General features: G+C 45.8%; 1 protein-coding gene across 2 annotated transcripts in view; it reads right to left on the bottom strand.

Moving 5' to 3' along the window:
• Positions 1–1,596: 1,596 nt before the first annotated feature.
• The window catches only part of LOC138815137 (olfactomedin-like protein 2B), a 38,039-nt gene continuing 16,273 nt past the window's right edge, over positions 1,597–23,362 (bottom strand). For both annotated transcript variants that reach the window (XM_070004404.1, XM_070004405.1), the window contains 4 exons: positions 17,840–18,065; positions 15,774–16,265; positions 3,097–3,273; positions 1,597–2,630 (listed from right to left, as the gene is read on the bottom strand). In XM_070004404.1, the coding sequence (XP_069860505.1) occupies positions 2,029–2,630; positions 3,097–3,273; positions 15,774–16,265; positions 17,840–18,065 (1,497 nt within the window). In that variant the 3' untranslated portion in view covers positions 1,597–2,028. The remainder of the gene's footprint in view (positions 2,631–3,096; positions 3,274–15,773; positions 16,266–17,839; positions 18,066–23,362) is intronic.

Below are 23,362 nucleotides of genomic sequence, written 5' to 3'. Positions count from 1 at the left end.
ACCTTAGGAAATGGACATGTTAAACTGAAATGTCTTTGCACAACGATTTGAAGATTAAAAGCTAAAACAGGTAAGTGTATATTTTAACTTTATAAGGTCTAACTTTTTTTGTGATATCGGGATTGAATTCAGGGCCTTAACATTTGCTAGGTGAATGCTCTACACCTCCAGTCCTAGATGTAATTCACACACGCACACCCCACCCCCACCCCACCCCGCCCTCCCAGCCAGCCACTCTCCAGGGAGCCTCCCTCACTCCAGTAGCCAGGGTTTGGATCTCTGCTTTAATTTCCAACCCAGAAGAGCTAGTAGTTGAAGAGGGGAATGCTTGCTCTTTCCTCTGGCCAGGAAGACCAGCAACATGGGCTTCTCCACTACCACCAATATCTGCTGAGATTCAGGACAGGGATGCTTTCTGATCATGAACAGAAAAGATTTCCCTTCCTCTATCACTTCTGTTACCACTAAGCCAAATGGCTGCTTGCCTTGATTCAGGGAAACTTATTTATTTGAAAATGTAAGGTCAGGAAGCTGATGGGTGGAGAATGGAGAGTGAATAGGTTACCTGTTCTTTAGGGAAAGGGGAGCAGCACTAGGATGGGCACGGGATGCAGGCCTGGGGTCTGTAAAGGATGGGAAGCAACCACTTCCTGAATGGGGCAGCCACATGTGTGCTTGTCTCCTTCCCATACTGCAGGCCTTATGGGAGCCAAGGCTCCTTTGGGTATTCTGGTTTCTGTTGTATAGCAGGGAGGAAAAAGCTCATTGTAGACAGCATGTACAGTACAGGCTCAGCCTGCACAGGGAGGAGCTACAGTTTTTTACCTCTCTTCCTTGCACCTCAGAAACCTTGCTTCAGAGTATAGGTCCTTTCTGGGAAGGAAAACCTGGCTGAATGAGATGTTTGAGAAAAAGCAATGGACAAGATAATAGAAACAGAAGATGAACTGATAGGTTATAAAATGTTTTTGTGTGCTCATACTGGGACTTGAACTCAGGGTCTCTCTCTTTTTTTCCCTCAGGGTCTCTTGTTCTTAGCTTTTCACCAAGGCTGGACTTCTTATCACTTGAGCTACAGCTCCACTTTGGCTTTTTGATGGCTAATTGGAGATAAGTCTCTTGGACTTTTCTCCTATGGTCTGGCTTTAAACTGCAATCCTCAGATCTCAGCCTCCTGAATAGCTAGGATTACAGGCAGGAGTCACTGTTGTCCAGCTGATGGAAAGTTTTTGATTTAAAGAAGCTGGAAACAAGGGCATACTCAGCATGTGAAAAATAATTAAGGAACAAATAGAGCCCACATTGTGGGCAAAATGATCAGAAAGAAAGCAGAACTGTAAGCAAAGAACTTGGGTGTGACAGTAAAAGAGAAATAAAAGAAACAGTGTCACAAAATAACACAGGGGCCAGCTCATTGCAAATCCCCTGACAGCAAGCCCTTCTGTGGGGGTTGGAGGAGGGAGGGAGGGGCACTAATACCTGTACTAACTTGAGACACTGTCCAGTTCAGCAAGAGTACACTTCTGAGAGCCAGGATGGGGATCCAGCCTTGGCCAGATGCATCCCTGCTAAACAAAAGTACACCGGGGAATGATTTTTAAATGTCTTCTTTATTTTTAAAAAAGGCTTTTTTTCTAGGTTTTTAAAACTTCTCCAATACATAATTTTTTTTTCCCGCCACTCAGCCCTCTTTCTTGTCCCTTCACTCCTGCCTGCAAGACCCAAGGGAAGAAACCTTTCCCCAGAGTGAGAAGGTGTAGGACATGAAGGAAAGTGGCTGCTGGTCAGAAAGAGAAGTTCATTTGCACAAAAATATAAACTGTGGAGGATGAGACCAGCACATACATGTATGGATTGATCTACAATCCATATTTAAAAAAATAGACCCAAACTGTCATTTTGTATTTGTAATATTATACAAAATATATATTTTAAAACACATATCCACCTGCACACTCATACACACAGACACACAGACACACAAGGTGCTAGTGGCCCCTCGAATGCTTTTGTGCAAGGATAAGGGTGTCAGTAGGCAAAGATGACATGATAGGTGACCTGGTGGCCATTGTCCCAGGCATACAGGAGGCGGTCTTTGGGGTTGTAGTCTACCTGAGTTGTGTAGGAATATTCATTCTCAAACAGCAGCCTGGGGACGATCTGTGTGTTGGTGTGGGTGTCAAAGGCATAGGAGATGTTGGCATTGCGCTGGTTGTAGCTGTCCACGGCGTACAGCACCCCACAGATGACAAAACAGTTGCCATAGAAATTCCGCCGCAGCCCTGTGCGCCACGTGGTCTCCTTCTGTGTGCTCAGGTCCACAGCATTGAGCTTGCTAAGGACAATGACCTCCTGGCTGAAACCCTCATCGTCCAGGGCTGGGTAGATGAGCCATAAGCCATTCTCATCCACAGCAAAGTCCACATCAGAGTGGCCCTGCCACCGCCAGGGGGTGGCCTCTTCGTAGGCCACATCATGGAGCATAGCCCACGCAGCCACATAGCGCTGCTTCAGGTCATACTTAATGATGTTTCGGGTGAAGGCTCGGTTATAGTAAAAGGCACCATTGTACACCACATGGCCTGTGCCGATCCAGCTGTACGGCAGCTTGTAGGAATTGCTCCAGCGACCTGTGGTAGGGTAAGAAGGCAGGAGACTCAAGGCAGTGCTGTAGAGGGACCTACAGCCTCTGGGAAGGGGTGAGCTATTTAGCAGGGGTCTGCACACTTGGCTTTGTGCCTTGGTTCTGGTTCTTTCTAGTGTCCTACAAGAAGTTACTTAAGTACTCTGTGCTTCAGTCACACAAACAGCAGTTCCCATTTGCTCACTGTTTCCAGAATCTATAGTGCTCATATGGCTGGATTTATCAACTATCAAGTGCTAGAAAGGAGGGCCAGAGCTGAGAGCCAAAAGAAAATGTGAGGGAGTATGGAAGGGGGACTTCCCTCCCAGGGAAGGTTCCTCCCAGGAAAGTTCCTTCTGTCAAAAGATGTCATCTTTCTCATCTGCTATCATCCTAAAAAGGCCTGGCCAGATGCAGCAGGGTTCCTGGAGGGCAGGGAAGAGGCTTTCTGAGCTGGACCCATAACCCAGTACCTTGTTTGAAGTTCTCCAGGTTCCGGAACTCTACCAGGGTGTTGCCATAGTAATAGTTGGTTACATAAATCCTTTCGTCCTTGGCCAGGGGGTCCTTCATCCAGGCGCCTTCATTTCTCCCATATGTGTTTTGTGTGGTTGGCCCTGTGATTGTGGACAGGGTGTCTTTGCACCTCCCTGGTGGAGAAGGGGTATATATAGAGGTTAGGATGATCTAATGATGACCCCCAAATCTTTGAGCCTTTTCTGGCCCTCCCATCTGAACTCTTGGCCACTTCTAACAGTCCTACAGAAACTGACCCCAGATGGCTTTGACATAATCTGTTGTGAATCCTTTTACATATCCTGCACACTACTCCTACAGAGACATCAACTGACCCCATGGTGGGACAGTGTTATGCCACTGTGCTTTGCTCCTGTTATTTAGTTCTCTCGCTCTGGGAGCTAAATTAAGTTCCAGAATCCTTTCCTGGTCCCATCCCTCTACTGGGAAGCCATTCTATCCTCCTGTTCTATTCCACCCTGTGCCCAAAGCAGTATGAATGTATTTCTATCACAGGACATTTCAACTTCTAAAGATTTTTTTGGTAGTACTGGGGTTTGAGCTTGGGATCTCACACTTGCTTGGAAAGTGCTCTACCATTTAGCCCTGCATCAGCCCCTTATGTTAAGTATTTTCAGATAGGCTTTCATGTTTTTGTTTTGTTTTGTTTATGTGTTGGGGCAAGCAGGCCTCAGTTATCCTCCTATTAATCCCACATAGCGGGGATTACAGACATACACCACACTGGTTTTCACAATGCTTACACATCTTTCTTCTTCCTATGCCTACCCCAACCACAGCATAAGCACCAAGGGCTGTAGCTTTTCTTCTTTGTATTCTCAGAACACACATGCCAGCATGTGTATCCAGCCTGGTCCCAGCATGCCTCAGGCACCAGATGGTCTTGGGTGTGCCACAGCAGCATGAGAAAATAAGTACAAGCTGAGAAGAGGATTCTGTTGGGCAGAATGATGCTTAAGTCATTAGTGATCCCTAAGGGCACATGCTCTTCCTATCCTTGTACTAATGGACTGTGGAAGTGACAGAAAGGACAACCACCAAATGGATCCTACCTCTTGGCTTCCTGAGACCTTTCTGTCCTCAAAGACCAGCCAAGTGCCTGCCCTTCCTTTCCAGACACTCATTTGGGAAAAAAGAAAGATCTACAGTTTGGATTCTGGGCTCTCTCAATTCCAGGGCAGCTCTATTCACAAACTGTTCCATACTAGTCCACTCATTCTATTTGAAACCATGTGATGAAGGAACCTCGTGCCCTCAGCTGGCAGATAGAGCAGGGTAGCCACGTTCTTGGCCCTGGCTCTGGGGCAAAAGAACATGTTTTCCAAGGTATGCTCCACAACTTGGTGCCACTGGGAAGGTTTGGGCAGCTCAATGGAGGTTTACTGGGTTCTACTCTGTCATCTGGAGGTAGAATCTCTCCCCATCAAATAGCAGAACCTACCCACCCAAGCTGCATTTCCTCCACAGCTGAGCTCATCTGTGCAAGACAATAAAGCAGCAGTTCCTACTGAGCCTGGTGGCAGAGTCTGACGGAAAAACATCTCATTCCATGGTATGAAGCAGGGCCTGGCTACCAGTGGAGAAGCCATACTTTCTAGCATGAAAGTGAGCCCTTACATGCCATCCTAGAAAAGCACCTTCATATACCTCTTCCCTGGGCTCTGGCAAGGACTCTAATTTCCCCATACATGCCAGCCATCCCCAAAGCTCCACAAATGGCCATGCAAGACAAGGTGCTTCTGTCTGCATTGTGGTGGCCACATCACCTGTCTAGTTGAATGGGCTCAAAACGCTGGGGCTTTTCTGAGTTGATGGTCTGTGTACCTGGAAAAGCCTCAAACCCTACAGTCCTGTCTATGCAGCCCAAGGCTCTCAATGGCAGGAATCTGAGGTGGTTGGACTTGAAGCCAATGGCCTTCAGCTTGGTCCTGACACTGCCCCAAAAGTCTGTGTTGCCTCTCTATTTTTTTTCTATTTTAAATTTAATTTTATTGTACAGTTGATGTATGGAGGGGTTACAGTTACATAAGTAAAGAAATGAGAACATTTCTTGTTAAACAGTGTTAACCTCCTCCTCATTTTCTCCTGCTTTCCCTCCCCCTGACTTCCCTCCCCCTTAAGTTGTAAAGTTCATTTCTAAAATAGTATCATGTGAGTATCACTGTTGCATTGGTTCACTGTTTGTCCTTTGTCTCACCATTTTTGTGATTTCCCTTCCGTTCCTCAAATCAGATGAAGTTATATAGAAGACTAAGGATATCAAAATTAAAAAAAATGACAACAGGGGATAAAGCATTAAAAAAGAATGAAAAAATAACTGCAAACAACACACACACACACACACACACACACACACACACACACACACACACACACACAGCTCTTGTTTCCATATCCTGGAGTTCGAAATGAACTCATTTCTGTTAGCACATTTTATATGATCATATGTGCATAGCTATTGAGATATTGTGATCCTCTGCTAGGACTATCCTAGACATATAATAATTATTACAAATAAGGGAATCCATGGATCCTATGTTTCTTTGGGTCTGGCTTAATATGATTATTTCCAAGTCTTTCCATTTCCTTAGGAATGAGCCAATATCATTCTTTCTGAAGGAAGCAGAAAATTTCATTGTGTATGTGTTTGTGTTTGTGTGTGTGTGTGCGTGTGTGTGTGTGTGTGTGTGTGTGTGTGTGTGTATCACATTGTCTTGACCCATTCATCCACTGGGTTGGTTTCATATCTTAGTAATGGTAAATAATGCTGCAATGAAGATAGTTGTGCTTATAGCTTTAGTGTGGTCTTATTTGTGGTCATTTAGTTAAATGCCCTAGAGTAGGTTTGTTGGGTCATTCTTGACACCTTTAACATCTCCTAAATTTATTTATCTTTCACCAGAGTTATATGATCCACCCTGTATTGGTTTCCATGGAAATTCTGTTAAGTATGTCTATCAAGAATTCCACTACCATAGTAATTGCCCTTCTATTAGTCCACTTCTTAGATCTACATCTTCACTGGCCTTTGCATTTAGAGTTGAGCCTTATCTCACTTCTGTTTGGGAATAAGTATTTTGTTGCCTCTATATTTAATAGTAAAGCAAGTCTAATACCTGCCCTGTCTGATTCAAGAGTGCTTGGAGATTTTTCCTAAGGGATAAGAGGCACATCCCATAGATACCCAGTTCCTAGTCACTAGAACCTATTAAGGCAACCTTCTAGGGAAAAAGGGACTTTGTAGACACGAATAAGCCAAGAATCTTAAAGATTATCCTGGAACATCTAGGTGAATCAATTATAAGTATCCTCATAATGAAGAAATAGAGGTAAACTGACTACAGAAAAGGAAGAGCCAATGTGATAATGGAAGAAAAGACTGGAGTGTTGTAGCCATAATCCAAGGAATGCTGGTAGTCACCAGAAACTGGATAAGAGGAGGATAGAATCTATTCTGTAGTCTCTGGCAAGTTCCAGCCTTCTGACACCATGACTGGTTTGGCCTTGTAAAACTAATTTTGGATTTATAACCTTCAGAACTGTTAGTGAATAAATTTCTATTGTTTTTAGACAACAGGTCTATAGCAAATGAACACAGATAAAGTCAACTTATGTGACTAGGGAAGATGTTCCTGTCTCTGTAGGAAGAGAGGAGTCCCCACTTGCAGTCATGCAGTCATACAGTCCTGACACTTGGGACCTCAAGACATACTTCTATATGTCCTGAGATAGAGCAAATACTATGGAGGGGTGGAGGAGCTTGGGCTGGAAGGACAGTATTGATGTATGTGGTTTCACAGAATTTGAGGACAAGATCAAGGGAGGACATTTGTTAGGAAATGGAAAGACTTGGAAAAAATTATACTAAGTGAAGTAAGCCAGACCTAAAGAAACATTAGGTCCCATGCTTTCCCTTATTTGCAATAACCAGTACATGTCTAGAACAAGCAGAAAAGGTCAAAAGCTACATATGACCATATAAGATGATGTTAAGTGAAATGAACCCCAAGACAGGGACACGAGTGGTTTTTTTCCTTCCTATTTTTTTGCAATTTTTTTGTGATTAAGTGATTATATAATTTCACAGTATTGAGGGATAGTGATGCTTAGTTAAAGTCACCTTTTGGGGCAAAGTGTCTATAGTGGTATAAAGTTTATGAGTTCTATGGGCTTTGACTATACAGTTACTTTTTCCACATGGGTGATATGTACATTCCTTTCCTTTTGCATTCTTTCCCACTCAATCCCTCCCTCCCATTGCAGCCATTGAGTTGCTTGGTTCGTTTTGATCAATGTCCAGTGCAGCTGATGGGTCCCACTTTGTATGTTTTCCCATTTCCCTCTTGTCCTGTGTCCTTCTCCTAGTTTCCCTCCAATATGCACATATATACCATATATGTGATCAGCTCTTGCTATTGTTTTTAATCTACTTATAACGGACTATGTGATTCTTTTGTTTCTTTTGTATGTTCTTACCCCATGGTATAACCCCTGTTTTCACTGTATCTGATTCTGGTGTCCTGAATCTTGTATACACATTTTTATAATTTGGGGAGGGGAAGGGAGATAACAAAATACTTAAATAAGGATACAGGTTGACCCATTGTAACAGTGAGATGTACAAGACACTATGTTGAAAATGAACTTTACAATTTCAGGTGGGGGTGTGTGTGGAGGGAGGAGTTGGGGAGATAGGGAGGGAAGGGATGGTAGGGGAAAAACAAAGGAGGAGGTAACAATGCTCGATAGGAAATGTACTCATTACCCTACTTATGTAACTGTAACCCCTCTGTATAGTATTTTTTACAAAAACAAAATCAAGGGAGGAGGCTAGTGAACTATGAGGTCCAGAAATGTTGCCAAACAAGTCTGGACAGTGGGGTGGTTCAGAAGTTCCCACTCTTGACAATAGTCTGTCAGCTTTGGAGAGAAGACACTGCACTCTGACTCCTCTTTAAGATGAAGGTCATGGGAGGCAGGTCAAAGGCACTGCAAAGAGGAGAATGCTGTCTGCAATGCATCTTAGTTACTCTAGAATGGGGCTGTAAAGGATAGTGACAGATCAAGCACTTCTATTTATCACTCTCTCAACACTCCAACAAAGGACTTAACCTTGCTATATGGTAACCAAGGCCTGAAAAGAAAGGATTCTTCCTTTCAATATATAAAGCTGTTGAGATATCACATCCTAAAAGAATATATCAGCAATTAGGAGCCTCTCCTGCCTTATGTTGTGAGTTCACATGACTGACCTCCCTACAGAGTATCCCTCCTCCTGACCAGATGGGATCAGCCCATACCCCTGATGTTGCCTCTCAGGGGGGCTCTCCAGCCTTCCTGCTCTATTCAAGCCCCTTTTCAACCACCATTCTACCTTGAGAAATGTTGCTTCCCTCAGTGGACCTCAGCGGGCTTCCATGACCTGCTCTTCTAGTTCCTGTCTCTCACTTGCCAACCTTCTCCAGCACTTGGATGGCCCTACCCCTTTTTCAGATAACTCTTTTTTTGTTGTTGTTGTTGGTCGTGGGGCTTGAACTCTGGGCCTGGGCACTGTCTCTGCGCTCTTCAGCTCAAAGTGAGAGTGCTCTACTTCTTGAACTTTTTTTTTTTTTCCAGAGCTGAGGACCGAACTCAGGGCCTGGCGCTCACCAGGCAGGCGCTCTTCCGTTGAGCTAAACTCCCAGCCCCGGTTTATTGGAGATCAGTCTTGTGAACCTTTCTACCTGGGCTGGCTTTGAACCGTGATCCTCAGATCTCAGCCTCCTGAGTAGCTAGGATTACAGGTGTGAGCCACCAGCACCTGGCTCAGATAACTCTTATAGCTCAGTATTGTCCCTTTTCCTCTTGGTCCAGGTGTCATTTCTGAGTATCAGTTATCAATGGCCTACTGGATATTTCCCCTGGGTGTCCTGCTCCCTCCAGGTTGATGGCTTAAAGATTCATTTGCTCCAGGTCACAGTCTGTTCCACTTGAATTTCTTGTTCTAGACAAACACAAGACATGTCACACACTAGCCAAGTCAGAAACTTGAGCATCATGATGTCTTCACTACCCACACTTCAAATAGTCAATGGGTTGCATATACTCATTCTCTTCATTTGGTCTTTCTCTTGCTGCTAGGTTCTTTCACCTCCATGGCTTGGTTTAGACCTTACTGTCTCTGGCTTGGCTCACTCCAGTGACACAAGTTTGTCTCATTGGCTCACCTCTGCCCCATCCAGAAGTCCTAGAGATGTTTCCATGACTGCATCAGCTGAAACCCTAATAACACCTCTCCAACCACCATGTTGTGGAGCCCCTATGTGAAGTCCATATGCCTCTGACAGGGCCATTCTTCTTGCCACCTCAACTCAAGTGGCTACAGGCTGGGTGTGAGACAACAGGCCCAACATACAAAATGAACCAGAAGAACAGCAACCCAAAGGCATTCAAAGTCAAGAACACAAACACATCTTGAGTAAATTTGGCCCTCAGGTTGTCAGCTTGACACTTCTCACCTATCCTTAGCTGGACATATCAGGCATCTCCATGGATTCCATGCCTGTGGTGGCTTTACGGGGGTATAACCTATGCAGGCCTCATACTCAGAGCATTCCAGGTTAATGCTCTGCTAGTGGCATCTTGAAATTCTTAATTATTTACCTTTGAATTTCATAAGGAGAGTAGGACATGGCCATGTGCATGACCAGAGCACAGTGTAAGCACCTACATACATTTAGAGTTGGTTGTATCCAGTGGACTCAACTCTGGGTTCACTGTCATGTATGGGAGCTTGGTGAGGTTCAAGGTGAGCACATGGTAAACATGCTGTCCCAGAGCATACTCCCACTACAACCAAGACTGGTCTCAAAAGCAGGAGACATCATGGTGGGCTGAGAAACCCTACCCTATCCTTATATGCTTGTATTAAAAAAGCATTTTCAGCTTATGCTGATAATGACAGAAGAGGAATGATAGCTGAAGTCAGAGTGTGGGTAAAATATGTATAGATCAAGAACAACCATGATGTTTCATGAAAACTTGATCTCTGAAGATGCTGGAGTCTGAGAATGGCCAAGCAGACAGTTCACCTCATCCAACTGAGCCCCAGTAAAAACCTGAGATGCCAAGGCCAGGGTATCACTCTATGCATGTTGTCACTCAAAATTAAAGGCTTGTCTACACACAACTGAGACACAACTGAAGCTTGTTTGGCACTTTCTGAACTAGGTCCTACATGACCTTGGTGCTGATTTAATCAGCATCCTTTGGCTATAATAAGTCACAAGCACAACAGCAACAGAAAAAAATAAAGGAGTGAGTTTTGTGCAGGTTTCCACTGTTCTAGTAAGCACAAGATAGAAATGTGTGAGCCATAGAACACTGGTCATATCATTTTGGTGGATTCTGCCTATCAGTCAAAAGGTCTCATATTTGTAATGGATGTTACAAAATATAAAGATGAATGGTAAAACTCATGCTATTTGAATTTTCAATATTTTTCTACTTACAGTGGCATAAAACACCAAATTAACCCTCTTTCCAGAAGAGTCCAGGCTGCCCTAGGGCTCTTGCTGTGCCATCAGCTGCCTGTATGGTTTCCCCTCCCCTGTATGGTCCCACTGAGTTCCCTGCTGGGCTATAATCACATTTACAATCAACACTGGTCTTCCATAAGCCTATGTGTATGACACACAAGCTCTAACCAAGGCTCCTGCTAGAGCTGTCATGGCGTCTGACATGCAAGTACCCATACATCATTCAGCGCTCAATGTCCACACTGACCAAATTTGTGCATTGTTTCTGTGCTTACAACCCTCACAATCACCTGCAGCCTTTAGTCTTGTCTTATTCCCCATCCCCCATCATCAGGTCTTGGCTCTCCCACCAGAAATCCTGCCATTCTTCCAGCCTAGTCTGTGCCCATATGTTCCTGCTACTTTCCCTTCACTCTGCCCTCCCTGGATCCCACTGTTGCCTCTTCCTCAGGGCTCCTTTTTGTACTGTGAGGCTCAGAAGGGGGAGTCTCACTGCAGAACAGGACCATAAGGACCACTGCCTGCCACCACACAACTGTATGTTCTCTACTTTGGCCACCTGCCATGCCCATGCAGTTAGCCCCTCACAGAAATGACTCTGTCGTACACACGGTGACTCTTTGCAGCCCACACAAATAGGGGCTGGCTGAGTGAGCCTCACCCTGGCCAGGAGGCACCTATTTACAAGGAATAGCTCCTTACACTCATCTTTCTAGAGCTAGCAGCCCCTGAGACATGACTATGGTAGAGGCCCTGGTGGGTTGGGGGCCTGGGCTAGGGGACTCACAGGTATATGCCCATGGACTCAAGATGGGCACTGCTAGCCAGGAGACTGAAGGCAGTTGATTAGGAAGAATCTGGGCTCTGTGGAGGCTCTGGAAAGCCAGGACAGCCTGGCCATCTCACAAGCTCTGGGGATGGCTAAGACCAAGCACTGTGTGGTAGACATCCTTTGTAGTGAGCTCTTACTGGTACTGATGTTAGCTGATGGTCCTCTGAAAGTACTTTTTGTCTTTTCCCATCCTCATCCCAAATTAGCTTCTAAAATGCATCAGGAATTGTCACTGATAAAATCTAGGACCCTGCAAAGCCCTAGCCTCATGGCACCAGCACCCCCACAGACTTTCTCAGCCTGGTGGTGAGGCTACTGCTCCCCTCCACCCAGCCTTCCTCCCTAAGCCCAGTGCTCATCACTGCCAGAATTTCCTCTCTTTATGCTCCAGCTAGGACATACCAATGGCTCATTTGCACAGTCAGGAATAATTCTCCTCACCAGGTGCTGGTGGCTCAAGCCTGTAATCCTAGCTACTCAGGAGGCTGAGATCTCAGCCTGGGCAGGAAAGTCCGTGAGACTCTTATCTCCAATAAACCACTCAGAAAATCAGAAGTGGTGCTGTGGCTCAAGTGGTAGAGTGCTAGCTTTGAGCTGAAGAGCTAAGGGACAGTGCCCAGGCCCAGAGTTCAAGCCCCACGACCGACAAAAAAAAAAAAAGAATAATCCTCCTCTACTTGTGTTTGGAATACTTCTGTGAATTTAAAACTCTTCTGAGTGTAATAAAAGTTATTTTAGGACCAGAAAATCAAGCTTGGAAACCTGGGATAAGATGTTTTAAAGATAACCCTGTTTAAAACCACATGTTAAGCAGCTCAACAATCATAACTGCCATCAAATAGCAAGCCAGCCCTCCCCAGTAGCAAGACGGCGGCCCAGGTCAGTTTCAGCTAAATGTTTCTTATTGAACTGATGGCTGTGGGATGTCAGCATATTACCTTGCTTGGCCAGGCCCAGGTGAGCCAGGGGGTCTGCAGAGAAGGTTCTAGTGTGGAAACCTCTCTATATTAAGGCAGCTAGAAGGAAACACTTGGTAGCTAATTAATGATTCAAAATGATTCCCTAAAACTTGTTAAATGTCCCACATGGCTTGAACAGCCAAACTCTTCTTCCGAGACAATCTTCAGTATATGTGGGGACTGCATATCTGTGTCTGCACCCAGGTTTTCTATGAGTAGATATAAGAGAAGTCCAGCTCTTCTGAAAACTCTGCAGATTAGTTTCTTTTGGTAGGTAGTACTGGATTTTGAACTCTGGGCCTCACACTTGCTAAGCAAACTGTCTGCCACTTGAGTCATGCTCTAGTCTGTTTTGCTTTTGTTCTTGAGATAGTCTCACACTAACTTTATGTTAAGCTTCAGATCACAAACCTATTTCTGCCTCCCAAGTAGCTGGGGTTACAAGTCTGTTCCACCAGGCCAAGCCTCTACAGGTGTAAAAACAGTCTTACATTCTTTGCCCAACATTTATCACAGGAGAACATATGTTCTCTTCCCTGTTTACCTGTGGGCTGCCAGGACTTGGAGGTTCTATGTAAGAGAACTCAGGTTTCTGGAGGGGGTAGGGTCTTAAGAATCCCAGAAAGGAACATGCCAGAAAATCTCATAGATGCAAAACCCAGGGGAAGCAAGTAGGAGAGGTTTGGGGCCAGGACCAGGCCAGGAGGTAGGCTATGATGGTGGCAAGGGGCTCCACTCTTGGCCAGCAGAGAAAGGGAGGTGTTCCCAGGCTCCAACCCACCATCAGAGGACACACTATCTTCTTACCACCTGCAGTAGGGTGGTGGGGACAGACTTCTAAGCACCCAGAGGCCCTTCCCCTTCCACTGGAGGATGACAAGCTGAGGGCGGAGGTATGGGACTGGAATTCACACAGCGTAGATGGGGAAGTGAAGTGCTGAGTTCGGGGACTCCAGTTTCAAGGCTGCCAGAGTTAGGGTGGAAGCAGAAGCCTTTGCTCAGGCAGGACCACTGCTTCAAAGGCCTTGCATGGCTAGTTTGATCACATCACAAAAGGGAAAGCGAAGAAAGGAAAACTTTTTCCTATTCCAGGGCTATGGACCCTGGGGTCCATCCCTCCAACCTGTTTTGCTGGCACCACTCTGCCCTTATTCTGGGATGTTCACCCAGTAAGTACCTTTGCTATAATGTGTCCCCATAAACTTCCTGCAGGAGACTAAAGAATAGGAAGGAATAAGTCTTTGGCAAATTTCTAATTTCCATTCATATCAAGAGCAAAGCAGAGATTTAGCAAAGGTCCCAGCAAAGGCTATTAGTGCCAGGAACCAGGCTGCCCCTGGCCACATGGCTTGGCAGGTGCTCTCCCTTCACCTTGGTGCTCTCGGATTAAGGATTAGGAACAAGCCACATCCTCTGCCAAAGCAAGTGTATTTTTCAACAAATATTTTGAGTGCTGTTCTGGCCAGGTGCTGGTGGCTCATGCCTGTAATACTAGCTGTTTAGGAGGCTGAGTTCTGAGGATTACTGTTCAAAGCTATCCCAGGCAGTAAAATCCATGAGACTCTTATCTTGAACTAACTAGTAAAAAAGACAGAAGTAGGGGTGGAGCTCAGGTGGTAGATGCATGGCTTGAAGAAGAAAAGCTAAGAGCAAGAGGTCCTGAGTTCAAGTCCCAGTACTGGCACATACACACACATGAAAATAGCTGTTCAGTAGTAGTATTTAGTCACTTTGAGCGGTGACTTGATAAATGGTTGGCTCAGTTCTTTTTGGTGTAGTTCTTCATGGCTATTTTCACCCCCTCCCTCCTGTTGCACTGTTCTGTCATCTGGTGCCATCAAGCATTCAGGTTCAGAAAGAAGTTGCATTCCTCTTGCTTTTGGAATTCATTCCTTTAGACTTAGACATCAAAAGTCTTCCTTTTTCTACAGACCAAGCTCCCATTCACCCTTTAAAAACCATCTTTTTATTTTTTTTTATTTTTTTATTTTTTTGCCAGTCCTGGGCTTGAACTCTAGGTCTGGGCGCTGTCCCTCAGCTCTTCAACTCAAGGCAAGCACTCTACTACTTGAGCCACAGCACCACTTCTGGCTTTTTCTGCTTATGTGGTGCTGAGGAATCGAACCCAGTGCCTCATACATGCAAGGCAAGCACTCTACCACTGAGCCACCTTCCCAGCCCCCTTAAAAACCATCTTAAAACAATACTGCCTTTAACAACATTCCCCAGCCTCCCCATCAGCCAGCCAGCCTATCTTTCTTGTTTCTCCATCCCTCTGTGATAGCGTCATATGTCACAAAGGTTCCACCCAATTTTGGGGCTCATGGAACTCTACCCCCCAGGGACCATGGTACTGATTACTTTCCTGTTCCCCACTCTGCTCTGATGCTGAGACTTTTCCCCATAGTCAATCCTTTTGTTCACTCACAGCCTGATTGTGGGGGTCTATTCAGTAAATATTCATAATGCCAACTCATGAAGGGAAGACCTTGCTCCATGCATTCATATAGATTTTAGAAAAAAGTCCCACTTCTGTCATGCACACATGCTGCCTCACTTCTGGAATTCTAGCTATGCCAAAGGCAGAGGTCAGGAGGGATTAAAGCCAAAAGTTAAGCAAGGTTCCATTCCAATGAAAAAGCTGCTTCATGCCTATAATCCCAGCTATTGAGAGGCAGAGGTTGGAGCATCAAGGGTTCAAGGGGGTGGGTATATGGTACAAATGGTAGAACATTACCTACAAATACAAGGCCTTGAGTTCAGGTTCCAGAACCAACAATAAGTGAGCCCTACCAGATGTTAAAAACTAATTACTAATCTTCATAATTACTAAATAACTTCATTTGCTTTTTTGTCACTGTTTTTGTTTTTTTATGATGTAGGGATTGAACCCAGAGTCCCTCACATGCTGAATCTACCATTGAGCCACTCCCTGCTGAACATGTACCTTCCTGAAGTCTTCTCCCCCACACACTTAACTTTCTTTATGAAGAGCTTTGAGTCAGATGCCAGTGGCTCATGGCTACAGCCAAGCTACAAAGGAAACTGAGATTTGAGGATTGCAATTCAAAGCCAGCCTAGGTAGGAAAGTCTGTGAGACTCTTAAGTGGAGCTGTGCCTCCAAGTTGTAGAGCACTAGCCTTGAGCAAAAAAGCTCAGACAGTGCCCAGACCCCAAGTTCAAACCCCACAACCACCATGACCAACAAAGCTTTGGCCATCTGGCTCTTCTCCTTCAATCTATTTCCTAGCTCTACCTTTTTACCTGAGCTGACCAGACACAGAAGCCAAGTAGGATGAACTTACCTATGACATTCCGGATGTCATCTTCCTCTTCGGGACCACCAGTGGGGGTTGTTCCCTGCCCAGCAGTTGCATCTGTCCCCAGTAGGGCTCCTCTGACTGTGAAGGGAGGCAGTGGAGCCATGTGCATAGCTTCCACAAAGGCGTCTTCAGGAGCCATTGTGGGGGCTGCTGCAGCTGGGGGTTGTAGGGTGGCTGTGTAGGCCACAGTGGTGGCTGGGACCTGGGTAGAAGGTGCCTCCACCATGGTGTCTAGAACCACGGAGTTGGTATCTGGTGTGATGGAGAGTTGTCCAGCTGAGGCATGGTGGATGGAGGCAGGAAGGTCAAGCACCGAGGTGGAGACTGGTAGCACTACTGAGGAGTCAGTGGTCACCACAGTCCCTGGATGGGTGACTGCTGGCCTCTGGGTGGCACTGGTCAGTAGGTCATCCTGTCTCAGGAGCTGATCTTCAATGAGTAAATCCACTCCATGGTCACCACTGAAAAGTTCATCTGTGGAACAAATGCCAGACCAAGAGCAGGTGGCAGGTGAGTGAGTACAAGGCTCCTTTCTACAACATAACAGCTGGGTTTGGGGGTGCAGGCTAGCTGCGATTTTAGAGGGTGCTGAGGATTCCAGGTGAAGTTCATTTTTCTCTGAACACACCACTGTTACTATGTATCTCAGATCCAGGGGTCACCAGTAGGAGGGGTGAACTCTGATGGCTGGGAGGAGGTGAGTCATCCAGTTCATTTCACTCAACACATTTGTGCAATAATGTTGAGCTGAACAGATGAAGAAAGTCCAGAAGAAGGTACAGATATCAGCCATGCAGCACTGGGAGAGAAGAATTCAAGAGGAAATGGCAGTACAAAGACCCTGAGTCTGGAAAACACTGTGGAGGTGGAGGAGCAGTGAGATGGCCCATGCAGATGAAGCTGAGGGTGGGAAGGGGAGGGTAACAGGTGAGGTCAGAGAAGGAACCAAGCTGGACCTTGTGTGGCCTGGAGCTGTACACAGACTTCTGTTTTTCTTATAAGTAAAATGGAAGAGGCTGGAGGATCTTAAGCAAAGATAGAACATGAGAATGGAAATATTTCTTGAAGATATAAAGAGTTCTAACTATAGAAAGTGGGAGAATGCAGTCATAATATTTAATGCATGTCCTACAAAATTAAGAAAATTAAAGAAAGGACTAAGTAGGGATGGGGGAGAATGATGAAAGGGGTGACACTGATCAAGATGCATTGTATGCATAAACTGCTTTGTTGAATGACAACTCCTGTGGACAACTAAAAGAATTTAAACATGATAACTGGTAAGTTGGATTTCACATACTTATCAAAAACACCATGAAGGAAATGAATTTGCAAGCCACAGGCAGGGAGAAACTATGTGCTTATCTAGATTTGTATCCAGAATAAAGAACTCCCACCAATCAATGACAAATGCAGTTAAAATAGATAAAATGATTAGGCCAGCTTCTGGCTGGGGAGCAAACTGGATGGAGGGAAAGGCAGAAGCAAGGGGACAGTCAAAAAGCTGGTGTGTAGGCTGGATTAGGGAAGTTGCTAGTTTGGAGAAAGACTTGTGGAGGGCTTTGGTAGGGGGCTCTGGACAAGGAAGTACAGGAGAAAGCTGGCAAGTATATAAACACAGGAAGAGGTGACATGAAAACCAAAATGTTGAGTTTCTACCTCCTATGAAAAGGGATGAAAGATAAAGATCAAAAGGGGATGGTGCTAGAGACCCAAACAGCCAAGGAAGGGGTGGCAGACTACTGTGTGTCACTCCCTCTGTTTCCTCATCTACAAACAGAGGACTGGACAAGAGGCCCTTGAGTCCCTTCCAACTCTGTCATGCTTTTGGCATGTGCTTTTCTGCAAAAGCAAGTGATTTGCTCAAGGCAGCTCAGCAAGGGTAAGGCTAAGCACAGGAACACTGGATAACCTGTAACTGCAGTGTGGGATGCAGCAGTAATCAGACTGGATAGGGTATGTAGCTCCCAGGAAGTCCATCTCCACATGGTCCCAGTGGCAATCCCTCCCTGTCCTTCCTCTGGGCAACCCAGCTGACCCCAACTCACGCTGCTCTTCCATGTCATTCTCCTCCTCAGAAACCTTGGCTTTGTAGTAGGTGATGCCCCGGATGACAGTGGGTTTGGAGGCTGGCCTGCCCCTCAAGTGGACCTGCCTCTGCAAGGGGCGCTGCGGCTTCACCACCTCAGGTGGGGCCAGGGGCCGAGTCTGCAGGAGCTTGATGGAGTTGATCTGCTGGGACACGGTTTCTTCCTGCAGGAAGCGTTCTTCATACTGTTCCCCAGAGGAGGACAGAAGAGAAGGCAGGTCACTGATCAGAGGGCATAGTATGGGCATGGGCAGCACTTCTTCTGAGCCATCCTGTTCTGCAAGCTTTACATGTGTATGAATATGCCAACTGATGAGCTTTTGCCTCAGTCCTGTGTGAGACCATTTTATCATTTGAAGATTATGAAAGAGATAAAGCGAAGGCATTGGCCATAGCTAAGTGGTAGAGGAAGGACATGAACCCAAGCTGTCTGTTTCCAGAATCTCTGACTTCATTGCTCCTCTGCCTAAGAAAATGCATTTCCCCTTCAGCTCTGACCCAGAGATGCTGCATGGCTTAGATCTAAGTGGTTTCCAGTGAGACTGGGAGGAAGAATGCTGGATTGGACTATGAAACAGGAGGACCAGGATGCACTAGCTCAAGATGAAGCCTGGCTGTTGCTCAAACTTGGGAAACTTTCTTCTAAGACACCTAGCTCTCCCCAGCTGCAGATTCTCTACTTGCCCCAAACTATTTATCTGCCCTTTAGATCTCTTCAAAATTTGGTTTTGACCCAGCTCAGCAGTCTTTCTCTGATTCTTTGCCCATTCCCTCACTCCTCCACCCCAGGTACCCCAGTCAGGGAGCTGTCTCCCAGACCTCTTGGCTCCCCTGAACTACTAGATCTTTCCTGTCTGGAAGCCAGTATGTCCCTTTCCATACCCCAGCCTCACATCGAGCTACTTACTGGAATCAACCCATTGCTAGTGGTCCCTCTGGAATCTCAGGTCCCCAGGCAAATACACCAAGTCCTTAGCACTCAATTTTCCTCCCAGTCCTCACTCCTCTATGGCACAAATTTCTGATTATCCCAAGCCCCTCCTCTTCTGTTCTTTACTAACAGTCAACTGGTTTTATGAGTGTGGTCATGGGATCATGGGGGAGATAAGAAAGTGGTAGGAGGAACTTTTGGAAAGTTCTCTAAAACAGGGTTGATTAAGCGGGGAGACATTTTTGCTCTCTTCCTTCTCTGCCTTGAAAAGTGAACAATATGGCTAGAGTTGAGGAGCTATCTTGTAATCATGAGGGGATTTTGAGGATGTGGTCACTGATTATGCCACCTAAGCTATCAGACTCCTTTCTTACCATGAGGAGGTTGGTGGGCTCCCACAAATCCTGCAAATCTAGGCTCTGGTGAAATCACCCAAAGAGATGTGTGTGGTCTTCTGTAATCCTAGCTAATCAGAAGACACAGATCAGAAAGTTTGCCATTTGGGGTCACCCTGGGCCAAAAAGTTAATAAGACTTCATTTCAATAAACAAACTGAGTGTGATGGTGTACACTGTCACATCAGCTGTATAGAAGGCATAGGTAGGAGAATTGAAATCTAAGGCCAGCCTTGAGAAAAGTTAGCACAAGACACCATCTGAAAAATAAAGCAAAAATGGGTTGAACTTGTTGTTCAAGTGTTAGAGCATCTGCTTAGCAACTGTGTGGCCTTGAGTTCAAATCCTAGTAGTATAGGCAGAGAGAGGAAGAAGAAGGAAAAAAGAAGAGGAAAAAGAGGGAGACAAGGGAGGGATAGAGAAAAGGGATAGAAAAAGAGACAAGGGGATAGAGAGTGAGTCTGTTCTGTGAGGAGAATGCTTGGGGAAAGACTTCTGCCCTGGATGCCCAGTGCTAAGACAGAGCAGAGCCTGATTGTGGATGGTGGCATCATAGCCAGCTTCTCTTTGCACACAGGAAGCCAAGCAAGCTTATGTTTTGACCTTTTAAATCTATCATGGAGAAACCCAAGTCCTCCATTCCTACCATCCTCCCTTGTACTTGTTTTCCTATGACCGAGGTTGTCCAAATGGCATGGTCAATATGGTGTTCCTACACATGTAGTATATGTAGGAACTAGCACAAAGTGGAGATAGACTCCTGTAAGGTGGGGGCACACCCTGCCATCTGCCTTCCCAGCCCAGAAGGGGCTGGGAATGTGGCTTAGTGGTAGAGTGCTTGCCTTGCATGCATGAAGCCATGGGTTTGATTCCCCAGTACCACATGAACAGAAAAGGCCAGACGAGGAGCTGTGGCTCAAGTGGTAGAGTGCAAGCTTTAAGCAAAAGAAGCTCAGGGACAGTGCCCAGGCCCCGAGTTCAAGCTCCAGGACTATTAAAAAAAGAACTGCCCAGAAGAAAGGGGCAACAGGCTGACTGTGCCCTAGGCAGCCTCCACTTGTCTACCTGCTCTCCCTCATTCCCTATCTTAGAGGGAGGGGACCTCTGCCACCTGGTTATTGGTGACAATGTTTTACTGAGCATTTATTAGGACCGTAGATTGATAGCTCTATGACATTTGACCCTTATCAGGAGCAAGGTACTATTGTGCACATTAGAACACAGGCTTGAAGTCATTTTTTGTTCAAAATGAATCAATTCCATGGCTGACAGGGGCCACTAGTGAAGTCCCATGCCCATCCAGTGGACCCAAATCTGCTGCCTTCTGAGCCATGCTGTGCCTCACAGTAAGCCACATTTTGCTAGCAGTGGCCACATCCTCAGGACCACAGTGTGGCTCTGGCCAGCAGACATGCAGACAAAGAAGAGCCCTCATTTCCTTGTGGGAAGAGTTGTCTGGGAAGCTGAGAGGCCTCAACCACAGCTCCTGACTCATTTGCGGAGGGGCACCTAATTGCTGGACCCTGGTTTCCCTCTGCATTGCAAAAGCAGGTTGTCATTTTTTCGTGGCAAACCTCAGGATCTGCCTTTCATTCCAGACTCTCACAGAAGGGTGGGGTCTGCAGTTCCTTGTTCCAGCCAAGGATTTGGAGCAAGATCATGGTCAGCCTTTGCCAGAGAACATATAATTTCCTTGGCTTCTCTGGAGACAGGCTACACTAGGTGGCAACTTCCCCTACCAAACTTTGATTTCTTCTCCCTGTTCATCCAAGAGTCTGTTGCATGACTTCAGCTCCTGGCATGGATTGTTCCCACCCCCACCCTGCCCTATCCACTCTTGAGCCAGCCCTACAACCCCCTGCCAACCCTCCAAGCAAGAACCATGTTAGAGAGCTGCCTCCTACAAATCACCACTTACCCATTCCAAGAAACCTCTGACATCATGTGCAAACCCTGGAAATAAACAAATCATCCACCCCTTTTCCAGTGAGCATAGGGCTCATCTCCAGAGAGTTGCTAAGGGAGAGGAAGAATCCACCTTCCTGGCCTCCTTCATTTTTTTCCTCTCCAGCCCACTAGTCTGGTTGAGCAGATTGTGCTAACTCCAGCAGTGTCTGGAACAGGGGTGAGGGAGGGGTAAGGACTTTGCTGAGCAAGGAGAAAAAGCATTTGATGTGTTTGATTTGGTTTGCTGTTTGTCCTCAGGAAATCTAAGCTAGGCTCTGAATGTCCCACAGAATGTGTCATGGAGACAACAGATCAATTCTCCAGCTTAGCTGGCCTGGGAGCCAGGAAGGCCCTCTGGCTGAAGATGTCCCTTGGGCCCCAGGTATGATAAGCAGGTGTTCTTCCTCTCCAATCCCTTTCAGTCCTAGTCAGACTTCTGGCTCTTAGGAGCTCAGCCTGCTCAGGAGTGACCCACCAAGCAGACTAAACACATAATAGCCAGCATGTTGGGGGCACCAAATAAATGAAGATAAAAATAATTTCTGAAGAAATGTGACTTCCAAAATACATGAAAGTACTCATCATAAATAAAGCCCAGAAAATGATTAACTTTCCTTCTACTTACCTTATGGTTTGGAATTGTTTTTGAGTTATATGCTGGGGAGGCATAGACACCATGCTTTCTCAGGTTTTGTTTGATTCAGAGTTCTAGACTGCCTGTTTGAGCATCAGAATGCATGTACCCCCAAAGTCCCCAAATCCTGCCACATGCTTGCTGTAAAGTTTTGCTACCCATATGCCTAAGCCTTCCTCCATATCACAAAGCAAGAGTCCCTCAAAGCAATGCTTCCTGTTATAGTTAGGCCTTTGGGAAACAATGTATTGATGGCTTGCTCACCAGACCATGGCACTATTGGGGAATGGTGTACCTTTAAAAGGAGTGCCTAGTGGGCGAAAGATTACTGGGACACTTCCTACCAAAAGCAATTCAACCAGGCAACCATGAGCCAGAGGAGCCTTTTCTTTTGGGGGGAGGTGGAGGAAGAGGTACTGGGGTTTAAACTCAAGGCCTTGCACTTGATAGGCAGTCATCTACTACTGAGCCACACTTCCAACCCATTGTTTTGCACTGGTAATTTTTGAGATAGGGTTTCATTTTTTGACAAGGTCCATGCCTGGCACAGTCCTATCTTACACGTCCCATCAAAGCTGGGATGACAGGCATGCACCACTATGCCAAAGTGATGGGGTGTTTTTTTTTTTTTTTTTTTTTTTTTGCCCAAGCTGGCCTCAAACTGTTGTCCTCTTGATCTCTGCCTCCTGAGTAGCTAGGATTATAGGCATGAGCCACTGCACCCAGCTAACTTTACCTCTTTTTTTGTTGATTATCTTAGGTATTTTGTTACATGAACAGAAAGCTGAGTAGCACACTTCCCAACCTTTTCTACATCATAGCGCACACAGAGCTCTGGGTCTGTAATTGGCCCTTGCCTGCTCAACCAGGAACCCACACCCACAGTGACTGCCTGAAGGTGGAGGGATCCTTCAATAAAACTCTCCAGTGTACTATGGCCCTGCCATTCACTGCTGACCATTGGGAACCAATGAAAGTGAGCAATGCGACTGAAATGTGGCTGTGCCTGTTTCCCTGGGACCTCAAATCTTTATCTAGCCCTGTTTACTTAATAGGACTCTAAATTGTACCTATTTTCCTCTTCCATGCTCTGGGGCTGTCTTCCAAACTAACCTTCATTCCTTGGCCATCAGTTGGAAGAGACCCTCTGTTATCATCAAGCCTGGGAGACCTGGAATACTCCAGGATCTATGTTCTCTTTTGTAACACAGGGGTCCTCCTTGATCAGGCCCACTTTCCAGAGCTGTGGTGAAATCCATAGTAATAAAAACATATAGAAAATGACAAAGTCACTTATAAACGGTGGGCCAATTCACTTATTGTTCCAAATGCAGGCATTTCTAAGAGGAAAAGATGCTATTACTGTTGATACCAGAGTCTCAATGGTGGCACATGTCTATAATTCCAGTTACTACATCTGGAGGATTGCAGTTGCAGGCTAGCCCAAACAAAAAGTTAGTAAAACTCTACCTCAACGAATGAGCTGGGCATAGTGACATACAACTATAATCTCAGCTACTTGGGAGTTAGCTCAGACTTTAGTCTGAGCTCTGTCTAGGTAAATGAGACTATGAA

The sequence above is a fragment of the Dipodomys merriami genome, unplaced genomic scaffold (genome assembly GCF_024711535.1).
Source record: "Dipodomys merriami isolate MVZ:Mamm:240054 unplaced genomic scaffold, mDipMer1.0.p SCAF_625, whole genome shotgun sequence".
Classification (NCBI taxonomy): domain Eukaryota; kingdom Metazoa; phylum Chordata; class Mammalia; order Rodentia; family Heteromyidae; genus Dipodomys; species Dipodomys merriami.
The sequence above is the reverse complement of the archived record's forward strand: the minus strand, read 5'-3'. Positions and strand labels throughout refer to the sequence as shown.